The sequence below is a fragment of the Eptesicus fuscus genome, chromosome 2 (assembly GCF_027574615.1).
Source record: "Eptesicus fuscus isolate TK198812 chromosome 2, DD_ASM_mEF_20220401, whole genome shotgun sequence".
NCBI lineage: Eukaryota > Metazoa > Chordata > Mammalia > Chiroptera > Vespertilionidae > Eptesicus > Eptesicus fuscus.
In genome coordinates, this window is record NC_072474.1 from 56,960,311 (window position 1) to 56,972,503 (window position 12,193).

At 38.7% G+C, this 12,193-nt stretch overlaps 2 protein-coding genes across 2 annotated transcripts in view; one reads left to right on the forward strand and one right to left on the reverse strand.

The window, feature by feature from the left end:
- The window catches only part of CCSER1 (coiled-coil serine rich protein 1), a 1,048,396-nt gene that overhangs the window by 319,165 nt on the left and 717,038 nt on the right, over nucleotides 1–12,193 (reverse strand). The gene's annotated exons all lie outside the window — the stretch shown is intronic.
- LOC103287950 (pre-mRNA-splicing factor RBM22-like) lies at nucleotides 1,624–7,924 on the forward strand. The gene is given in 4 exon segments (XM_054724448.1): nucleotides 1,624–1,736; nucleotides 6,380–6,584; nucleotides 6,586–6,738; nucleotides 6,740–7,924. Coding segments are annotated over 4 exon segments (1,470 nt in total). The 3' UTR covers nucleotides 7,739–7,924.

Below are 12,193 nucleotides of genomic sequence, written 5' to 3' on the forward strand. Positions count from 1 at the left end.
ACCAATCAAAGTGCAATATGCTAATGATATGTTAAGGACGCTCAACTGCTTGATATGACTGCACTGACCACCAGGGGGCAGACAATAAACAGGTCGACCAGTCACTATGATGTGCACTGACCACCATGGGGCACACGCTCTGACTGGTAAGTTAGTTTGCTGCAGGTGTCTGGCCAATCAGGACTGAGCAAGATAGGCCGACACACCCTGGAGCCCTCCCAAAGTCCCTCCCCAGCTGGCCAAACTCCTGAATCCCTCCCTGGCCCTGATTGTGCCTTGGCCTGGCCTGCACCCTCTCGCAATCCAGGACCCCTCAGGGGGAGTCGGAGAGCTGATTTTGGCTCAATCCCACAGGCCAGGCCGAGGGACCCCACTGGTGCATGAATTCATGCACCAGGCCTCTAGTAATATATAAAAAGACAAGTTCTTGCCACATGGGAAGAGAAAAGGCTACTTTGGTGTTTGAAGAAGTTTGCAGAGATTTGAAAGGGATCAGGGTAGCTAGCATTAAGGTGATACTAACTCTCTCAAAAGAAACTGGACCTAAACACACTTTTTGAAATAGGACATACAGAAGGTTAAGAGGCATATGAAAACATGCTCAAAGTCACTAAGCATCTGAGAGATGCAAATCAGAACAACAATGAGATACCATCTCACACCCCTCAGAATGGCTATCATCAACAAATCAACAAACGACAAGTGCTGGCAAGGATGCGGAGTAAAAGGAACCCTCTGGCACTACTGGTGGGAATGCAGACTGGTGTAGCCACTGTGGAGAACAGTATGGAGTTTCCTCAAAAAATTAAAAGTGGAACTTCCATTTGACCCAGTAATCCCACTTCTAGGAATATATCCCAAGAAAACAGAAACACCAGTCAGAAAGGATATATGCACCCTTATGTTCATAGCAGCACAATTTACAATAGCTAAGATTTGGGAACAGCCTAAGTGCCCATCAGCAGATGAGTGGATCAGAAAACTGTGGTACATCTACACAGTAGAATACTGTGTGTCTGCTGTAAAAAAAAAGACACTCTTACCATTTGCAACAACATGGATGGAACTGGAGAACACTATGCTAAGCGAAATAAGTCAGTCAGAGAAAGATAAATATCACATGATCTCACTCATTTGTGGAATATAATAAACAACATAAACTAATGAACAAAAATAGAATCAGAGATATAGAAGCATTGAGCAGACTGTTCAACCTATGGGGGAAGGTGGGGGGTGAAGGGGTAAGAGATCAACCAAAGGGCTTGTATATATGCATATGAGCATAACCAATGGACACAGATAGTAGGGGGGTGAGGGCATATGCTGGGGGTTGGGAGAGGCCAGGGAGAGGTCAATGGGGGAAAAAGGAGACTCATATAATACTTTAAACAATAAATAATTTAAATTTAAAAATAGAAACTGAAAATTGAAGGTAAAAACTCAATAAATGTATCTAGAATTGCATATGAATAAGTTTCCCTGAGATTGTGACTCTTGTTCACCCTTGCTATCTAGGAGATTTAGTGAAGGAAAGAGATGCCTCCCATGAACCAATGGGTTATGGAGAGGTCTTGACTTAGGATAAGGAAACCATGAAGTATAGGTACCCTAATAAAAACCAGTATGTCAGGGGCCACAGATTCCAATAGTGGGCACCAAGGAGATGGCCACAAGACTAGACAGGTACTGCAGTTCCCAGTGGATATCTGCATGGTCTACCCAGTGACCAGCCACAGGTCAGAAGAGTACTATACTTGCACTTGCTCTTCTGAAGCTATGAGGAGCACTCCCAGAAAATATCTTAAGATAAAGAGAAAGGAGCAGAGGAAAGGAGTTTCAATGTGGGGGTGAGTAATAACAGAAAAACATAATAGCAAAAATTGAGATAATTTATGTTGTATACCCTTAGTTTTCATTTGGTAGTTAACAGCAGGCAGAGAGCTGTGATTGATATGCCAGGCTGAGGGAAATAGAGATTTAAAATAACCGTTAAGTGAATTATTTGGTCATTTATCCCTGAACCAGAAAAAATAAACTGCTTCTAAAAGGTATTTAAAACCTACAAAACCATCCATCACATAACTAAATGAATTCAATCCTTACAGTTAATTTGAACACACAACAGATGTTAAATAGTTACATGAAGTTCTCCAAATAATGTCTTCTTGTTCTTAGAAACAAACTATATGGAACACAAATTACTAGCATTTATCACTTTAAACTGAACTTTTATAATTTCAGGTATTTTACATCTAGAATATAACTGCATATAATGACTAAATTATTCCATTATAATAACCTGCTATTTCTAAATATTGAAAATATTTTAATAATTAAATATTAATTATTTAAAACATAAACTCATTTAAATCCAAATGTTAATTAACAAAAATTTTAAAAGATCAAATACATGCTCAATTTATGTTCACTTTTTTAAAAAATCTATAGATCTAAAAAATCATAACATTGCATATATATATAATCTTTTGGGAAAGAACAAAGTATAAGTGAAATTAAAAAATAAAACAGAACTAACCAAACGGCATTTATTTCATTTGGAGTCATAGAAATATTTGGCCAAGGACACCAGCATATTTAGACAATTTCCAGAGGAATTTAAAGAGAACTACTATATCAATGACTATAATTTAAATGAGGTCATGTAAAATAACTTTCTCCACTGTTCTCAAATTCAGGTTAAACAATGACTCCAGGCCACAAGAGACAGATGCTACAGGAGGAGAATTATTAACTTTATCGCTAAGTAAATTTTTGGCATCTCCTGTCCTAATTAAGAATGAATACAGTGACATCAAAATAAGTACATCTACGTGCTCTAAACCTGATTTTAAATCCAGGGCATAATACCTCTTGGAATATTTGGATTCTACCTATATTAAATAAGAAATTAGAAACACTTTTAACCATAAATCATTTTTGTTGATAAAGGTAATATTGTAATGACCTGACTATAAAGATAAAGCTATGAAAAGTTTTAGGAGCTACCATTTACAAACTAATCACCATCATCGACTTTTTTTTTAATTTCTTTATTGATTAAGGTATCACATATTTGTCCTCATCCCCCCATCCCCATCCCACACCCCTCCCCACACATGCACCATCATCTACTTTTTAAAAATCATTTGATACTTAAGTTACTTTAGATCTAATGTATTCCACGTATATCTAAAATCATCATGTGCACAATTTGGGGTGCTTGCAGATACCATCTAGAAAAGCAGAATTCTAACAATTATATTCCTAGATATTCAAACTATAACTCTTTTACACTATCAATCTGGTAACTTGTAGAATTTTTTTGGTCACAGATGATCTCCCTTTCTGGAGCATATATAGATAGGCATATTAGTTCTAACTAGCACAATGTTAAAAACTCTAGGGATATTATGACTGTTGTGGTAGGCAGTCACACAACCCAGTTAATATTTTGTTGGTTCTAGATTTTCTCACTATGAGTACAATGCTTGAACCACAAACACATTAAGTGTACAATTTACCATTCATTCATCCAAGTGATATTTAGTAGATATATATAGACTACCTAATCAATATTAGGTAATGTTCTAGGATAAATCAGTAAGTAACAAGATTAAGTTTCTGCCCCCATACTTATGCATTTAAAAATATTTATCAGCAATTATAAAATGCATCATAATAGCATTAGCTATTCCTGTAACTATGTAATACTTGAAACAGGTCAACCTCATCATATTTATCCTCAAAACCTCTAATTCTTTCAGTTATCAGAATATTTAGCAAACAAAAATAATTAAAGTGGTAGAAAGGTTTGGACTACTTAGTTTAAAATATAGTCAAGCCCAGCTGGTGTAGCTCAGTGATTGATTGTCGACCCATGAACCAGGATGTCTAGGTTCAATTCTCAGTCAGGGCACATGCCCAGGTTGCAGGCTCAATCCCCAGTAGGGGGCATGCAGGAGGCAGCAGATGAATGATTTTCTCATATCTTTTATGTTTCTATCTCTCTCTCCCTCTCCTTTCCTGTCTCTATAATCAATAAAAATATATTTAAAAAATAAAATACAGTCAAGATACAACTATCTAAGAAAATCAAAACACCATAGTATCAACACTGAGAAATGACTACTACTAGGAAACTTGATATAGTATTGTTAGACACAATGTTTTCTAAAAACTGAGAAAAAAATAAACATTGGCAAGTACTATAATGGTAGTATTAAAATAAGAACATTCTCAAGCTTTACATAGCCAAGTGGTGAGTTTTTGTTTGTTTGTTTTTGTTGTTGCTTTTTTTGCATTTATACAGGTATAGAAGGGGATATATAAGATCTCTTCTAAAATGACTGTTTCAATAGACTTCTATGGTAAGGGATTGTATTTTATGGGTAGTGTTTTGATCTGAGGTTTATCTGATCCACATAATAAACACATGTTTTAAAGTGAGACAGTCATGCTAAATGTCCCCTGGAGTAGAGAGAGCATGACATTTCCAATCAAGAGATCTAAGGGTCACACAATATAAAGTACTAAAGGTACTAAAGTTCTCTAAGACTCAGTTTCTTCATCCTGAAGATAGGACTGTGTGAGACTCCAACAGGACAGTCCATATGCTGAAGTGCTTTGTCAACTGTTCAGTCCTGTACAAACTTGTCCACTTTGGTTCCTTCTACCACTTCTGAGGTTCCATAGTCACTGATATATGTAGCACATCAGTATTTTTTTTTTATTTTGTCTTAAGGTCACTTTCCTCCAGCTTCTCATAATGTTGTGTTGCTTCTTAGTTCCAATAGTAGAATTTGCTAAATAACCAATGCTACCTCTTCTGAGCACATCACACGTGTCATCTGACTTTCAAAACTCTCTGAGAAAGAGGCTTAGAGAGGTCATTCAGCTAATACATGACAGAGCCTGGATTCGAACTCAGACAAGCCCCCTGTGTGCTCCTTATACCTTGCCAGTGTACCAACTGGTCACAAGACTCTTCTGAGTACAGGGATGGTGTCTTGTTCACCTGCATGTTCTCAAAGTATCGTGCTCTGTTTTTCAATATGCTTAAGTGAATAACCCATCCATATGTCCAACTGACCTTCCTCTTCCTGAAATCTAAGACAATGTCCTATGGTTTTAATATGAAAAGGGATAAAATACTTGGTTAGTTAACAGTTCTATATTAGTCCTCAATGATATTCGTGTAGTATTATATGCATTTTTACTTTTAACTATTATTTTCTTTGAATTTTATAAGTAGGGTACAAACATATGTCTTTACCTTCTACACTTCAATTGTAACTGTTGCTAATGGAGAAAAATATTAGAGCCATAAAAACTTTCCAGATCCCTATTCCTCCACCCAAAAAAAGAAAAGAAAAATGAAAGAAACAAAAAAAAATAAACCCAAAATATATTTCACTTATTCATACCCTCCTTGTCTAAAATAAGTTTTAGGTAGCTTCCAAAATAAAATATAGCAAGATAGAAATAAGTTTTTTTAAATGAAGCACTTAAAGTAAGGATAGGAAAATAAGATGTGGCCAGGAATTAAATTAGCATACCCCCTAAAGTTCTTATGCTTGGTTTAAAGTAGGGTCACAGAATATTCTAGAAGATGAAAAAGACATCTATTGCAGTGTTCATGAGATAAAACAAACCAGTTGCCCAAATCTAACTATTCCTTACATCAATAGCAGGAAAAGGTTTTTCTGTGGGTCCTCCAAGAAATGTACTATTTATTGCAATGAACCCTTTAAACCATCTTACAGTAAACATCGTGATGAATTTTATGGGGCTGCTTCTTGTAATGCACCTCAATAAAGGTTGATGGCTTCTTACCAGAACATAATGTTATAACAGGAATTTCACAGAGCACAGGTAGATGCAGTCCAATGCCCACTCTATGGTGGTCTGCCCTAATCCAAGAGGATCTTAGAGTATCTAGGGTAGGAGTTGGGTTATCAGAAAAATCTGTGAACCTTGGTGTGTGGGGTGGGGGCTATGTATGCTGAGGTGTGTCTTTCTGTAGGGAGCAGAGAGCACCATTAGCTTTCATGAGCTCCTGAGAGTGGACCAAGAAATGGAAGAACTGAGCATGTTCCCTCAGGCAAGCTCTGTGAAAGTCTTTGAGCAACAGAGAGTTCAAGATTATGGTTCCTGAGAGGAAAAGGATCTGTCGCCCAGTTCACTGCCGAACCAGTAGAGATGGATTTTCTTTTCTGAAAACTATGCTCTATAAGGACTTCCAATAAGAAGTCCATTTGGCAGGGCAAAACCTTCTTCCAAAAAAAAAAAAAAAAATTAGATGTTCCTTCTAACTTAGAGACAAAATGGGCAATAATACCGGTATAAATTGTATATAATTTCTCTAAAACATATCATAAAGGAATGCCACATTTAAAAATCATAGAGCTGGACTGTGGCGGTCCTATCTTCCAACTCGGAAGCAGCCGCTGCCTCCGGACGCTCTCAAGATAGCGACGTCTCTGGGTTCCAACACCTACAACAGGCAGAACGGGGAGGATGCGGACTTCCCCATTCTGTGCCAGATGTGTCTTGGAGAAAACCCATATATCCGAATGACCAAAGAAAAAGTACGGGAAGGAATGCAAAATCTGTGCCAGGACATTCCCAGTGTTTCGCTGGTGCCCCGGAGTCCGCCTGCGTTTCAAGAAGACTGAAGTGTGCCAGACCCGCAGTAAACTGAAGAGTGTCTGTCAGACTTGCCTCTTGGACCTCGAGTATGGGCCTGCCCATCCAGGTTCGTGATGCAGGGCTGTCTTCTAAGGATGACACGCCAAAGTCAGATGTCAACAAAGAGTACTTCACGCAGAATATGGAGAGGGAGATGTCTAACTCGGATGGAACGCGGCCAGTTGGCATGCTGGGGCGAGCCACAGCCACCAGGGACATGCTGCTCAAACTGGCCCGGACCTCACCCTACGACAGAAGGAATCGACCCCACATTTGCTCCTTCTGGGGGAAAGGGGAATGTAAGAGAGGAGAGGAATGCCCACACAGACATGAGAAGCCTGCAGATCCAGATGACCCCCTTGCTGATCAGAGCATCGAAGACCGACATTGTGGAATCAGTGACCCTGCGGCAGACAAGCTTCCAAAGCGGGCTTCAACGATGCCTCGTTTGGACCCGCCAGAGGACAAGACTCTCGCCACACTGTATGCTGGTGGTCTGGGCGGTACCGTTACTGAGACAGGCCTCAGAGATCACTTCTACCAGGTTGGAGAGACTCGGACGATCACCGTGGTGCAGGGACGGCAGTGTGCTTCCATCCAGTGTGCCACAAGGCCGGCTGCCGAGGTGGCTGCGGAGAAGTCCTTTAATAAGCTGATTGTCAGTGGCCGTCGACTTAACGTGAAATGGGGAAGGTCCCAAGCAGCCCGAGGCAAAGGAAAAGAGAAAGACGGAGCCACAGACTCCGGCATTAAGCTGGAGCCCGTTCCAGGCCTGCCAGGAGCTCCTCCTCCCCCTCCTGCAGCAGAGGAAGAAGCCTCTGCCAACTACGTCAGCCTGCCCCGCAGTGGCCCTCCAGCGGTGGTGAACATCGCCCTGCCGCCACCGCCTGGAATTGCCCCACCCCCACCCCCACCCCCAGGTTTGGGGCCACAGATGTTCCACCCAATGGGACCACCTCCTCCTTTCATGAGGGCTCCAGGACCAAGCCACTATCCTTCTCAGGACCCTCAGAGAATGGGAGCTCATGCTGGGGAACACAGCAGCCCCTAGCACATTATCACCGTTCTGGGGCTCTACAGAAGACAGGGCGCTTAAAAATCCCAGTAAATGAACCTTGGAATAAATATGTTTTTCCTTCCTTTGTAGTTTCCATAGAAGCTGAATGTGTTCAGATGTGGGCAGTCAGAACACAATAGCCATGCTTTGATTGATGGACCTCAAATAAGCTGCCATTGACACATCTGGTTACTACTATAAGGGTTACTAATAAAACTTAATGCCTGTTCCCCTTCTATGGGGAGCAAGCAATGGGGTGAATTGGAATATCCAATGGAGTTACCATCCCAATTATATGTTCATTTTGTATTAATTTTTTGGAGGGGGGTGCATTAACCTGCGGAAAGGATCTTTTGACCATTTTTATGTCCATTAGGTATTTTCCTTTTTATCATCTAAAAAAGATTACTAGTACTAATCATTGTAGTGGCATCAGTGTGATTTAACACTTCTGAAGTCACACCCTCAGAAAGACAAGTGGAATCCAGCAGGCAGCTCTGCCCTGGTCTCTTCTTAACCTCTCCTTCCCTCATTGATTACTAAAGAAATCTGGCTGATAGTTTTACTTCTCTACGCTACCAAAAGAGACAAAAATAAAAATTACTTTGCATTCCTTTTGGATGGAAACAAATGTCATGAAGCTGTGTATCATTGAAGAAACCTGGTGTCTGGGATGAAGTTATTTTAAAGAACTTCCTGTAAAACACTTTAACAGACTGAAACGAATAGCTTTGGATTGTGTTTGAATGGAAGACTTGTGACCTCGGCTGGAACTTTGATCTTCAGCATTCACCTTCGTGTGTCTCATTTTAATTCCCCGCTCTGGGAAAGGAATTCTGTTTGGTCTTAGAATGTTTGGATATAACTGAATTGTAGATGGTAAAACATAATTTTATGTTGTGTTGTGTTTTTTTGTTTTTAAAAAATTAAAACGGGTCAATTTTCCAGAAAAAAAAATCATAGAGCTTTTGTTTATTTGTTCATTTCTTGCTTTCAGTTTTATATCCCACATATGAGTGAAATCATATGGTTCTTAGCTTTTTCTGTCTGACTTATTTGGCTGAGCAAAATATTCTCAAGATCCATCCATGTTATCACAAATGGCAATATTTCATCTTTACTTGTGGTTGAGTAATATACCATTGTATATATGTACCACAACTTCTTTACCTAATTATCTATCAAAGGATACCTGGGTTGTTTCCATATCTTGAATCTAACAAGTGATGCTGCAATGAACACAGGGGTGCGTATATCTTTATGGCTAAAAGTTTTCAAGTTTTCTGGGTAGATACTCAGAAGACAGGTTCCTGGGTCATATACTAACTCTATTCTTAATTTTTATGAGGCGCCTCCATACCATTTTCCATAGTAATAGACACAGACAACTTTGTGGTGGTTACCAGAAAGAAGGGGCTTAGGGTAGTAAAGGGTAAATGGGGTCAAATATATGATGACAGAAGAAGATTTGACTTTGGGTGGAGGGCACATAATGCAATATACAGATAATATATCATAGAATTGTATACTTGAAACCTACATAATTTTATTAACCAATGTCATTCCAATAAATTTAATTTTAAAAACCTACATATTTCATAAAATGCTCCTTATCAATTTACCTCTAAATGAAACATAATCAGAAACTAAATATACAATCTAAACGATAGAAGAGATTTGGCTGAATTATGCTCGGTTTTATGCTGCTAGTCTTTCTAGACGATTCTATTTATTCACTGTACATATTGTCTTCTCATTTTCAATTACTAAATAAATATTGCACATTATTTGAACAACAACAAAGTGATAGAGCAAAATTTGAAGACATAAGCATTTGATAACATTGTCCCTAATCCTTATTATTTGCAATTTCAACTAACCTTAAATTTATTTCCAGACCTATGTAGACTTTTTTTTTTTACATACACATGTGTTATGTATTATTTTTTAATTATTAATTTTTATTTCTTGGTTAATTCTCACCTGAGGAAATTTTTTCCATTGATTTATAGAGAGAGTGAAAGGGAAGGAGGGAAGAAAGAGAGAGAGATTGATTGCCTCCCACACTTTCCCCCATTGGGGGCTGAGGGTCGGACCTGCAACCTAGGCACATGCCCTTTACTGGGAATCAAACCTGAGACCATTCAGTGAGCAGGTCCATGCTCTAACCACTGAGAACTCTGGCCAGGACTATTTTTTTTAATGGTATCCAACATTTTTAAATCAACCAATCAATCAATAAATAAATAAATCCAAAACAATTTACTCTAGTGATGAGTTTTATGCAAAGCCAACAATAATGAAAGCTACAGATGAATAATTCTTATGGAGTTCTTTATGCATTTTTATAAGTATAATGTGTATTTGTTCTGTTCTTAAGCGTGACTGGACTTATTAAAATATTTAACTCTCTGGAACTAAAATTAAATACTAAATACCTTTCTATTTTTAACTTTACTGTTATTGATATCTATTTTGGATAGCAATATGTTTTATCCACTTGCATAGATAATCAAAATTTGTTATAACAATAAATATATCTCTAATATTCTGGATTCATTTTGCTCTTTAAATCACTAAACAGTGAAATAAAATAATAGAATCTAGAGTTCCTATTTCTAAACTCAAATCCATTAATAATATGTGACATGACATTGTGAAGGTCATGATTTTCTTATATTGTTACTACATTTCTTATGACATTTAAAACATATCAATTTATATCATTGAAGCATTATAAAAGTTAGGTAAAAAATGTAAGGTGCTTTGCCATGTAAAACATCTGAGAAAATAGAAATTTTATTTCATTGACTACAAAAAAAGGTGAGAATATCTTTAGGGGGAAATGTACCAAATGGCAAATGTTCACCCTGAATTTCTCAAGAAAGAGAACACCATAAAAACTTAAATGGATTAAAATGATAAAAAATAATATTAAAATGCATTAAAACTATTCTATCCAAAATTATTATTTTTCATGGTGACAGTTTTATGATTCATAGGTTAACAAAATAATTATGTATATTAGATTACTTTATTACATCCAATTGTCAGGTGAATATCACATTCAAATTTTGCCTAGATATTTTACTCTTTTTTATGAGATGAATAATTTAGGTAATATACAGTACAGAGAAGTGTCATATTCCTTGGAATGAAAAATTGAGCTCAGTAGAATTAAATTATTTGAGGCCTGGGGTACTACGACAGTTTAAACAAAACTAAAACAGAAATTCAAGAATACTATACATATATCTATAAGTTGAGTAGGTGGAAAATAAGTTAAGCTGACAATTTGTTAAAAGTCCATTTCAAAAACATTTCCATGACTTTTAATATTTCTGTGCCTTCTAAGTACAATGTTTTGCTTATTTGTGACTCAGCCAACTCTCAGCATTAATTCATTAACTTAGACTATTCAAGGGAAACCTCACTAAAATTAAGGAAACAGATGCCTGCTGATATCATCTGCTAAGTATTTATTTATATCAAACAATTAGATGAACTTGTGTAAATAATAACTTAGACTTGTAGATACCTAGGCATAATTTTGTAGCTTAAATATTCAACTATATTTTCTATTAGATGAAAGGGCAAATATATTTAGGAATAAAATGTGTTTACTACATTGTAAGTCAATATTCAGTATCTTTTCAGGTGTAAACTTCAGATTCCTCCTTTTGGATTTTGTAATAAGCTATTATACTGATTACTTTGCAAATATGTTTCTATTCTGTCTATTTTGGAGGGGGAAGAAGTCCTAGATTTAGGTAGATTTGAGTCTACTGTTGCAAAGACTACATCATGTGTGTTTTATATGGCAACTAGAAGGCCAGTGCGCAAAATCATGTGGCCCCGCCCACCCACCTGCAGCCAGCCTTGCTGCGATCGGAGTCTGTGGGCCATGGGGGAGGGACTGAGAGGTGTTCCACTTCATGGTGACCGGTTGTTTGGTCGTTACGGAATTATGACCACTGGGTTTTTATTATATAGTCTAGTGGCCCGGTGCACAATATTCATGCACGGGGGGGCGGGGCGTGTTCCTCAGCCCGGCCTGCACCCTCTCCAATCTGGGAACCCTCGAAGGGTGTCCTACTGCCGGTTTACAGGGATCGGGCCTAAACCGGCAGTCGGACATCCCTCTCAGAATCCGGGACTGCTGGCTTCAGCCACTCACCTGCCTGCCTGCCTGCCTGGTTGCCCCTAACCACTCTGCCTGCTGGCCTGCTTGCCCCCAAGTGCCCCCCTGCCAGCCTGATCACCCCCAACTGCCTCCTGTGCCAGCCTGCTCACCTCCAACTGCCCCCCCTGCTGACCTACTCGCCCCCACCTCCCCTCCCCACTGGCCTGCTTGCCCCCAACTGCCCTCCTGCTGGCCTGCTCACTCCAAGTGCCCCCCCACTGTCCTGATCACCTCCAACTGACCCCCACTGATGGTCTGTTCACTCC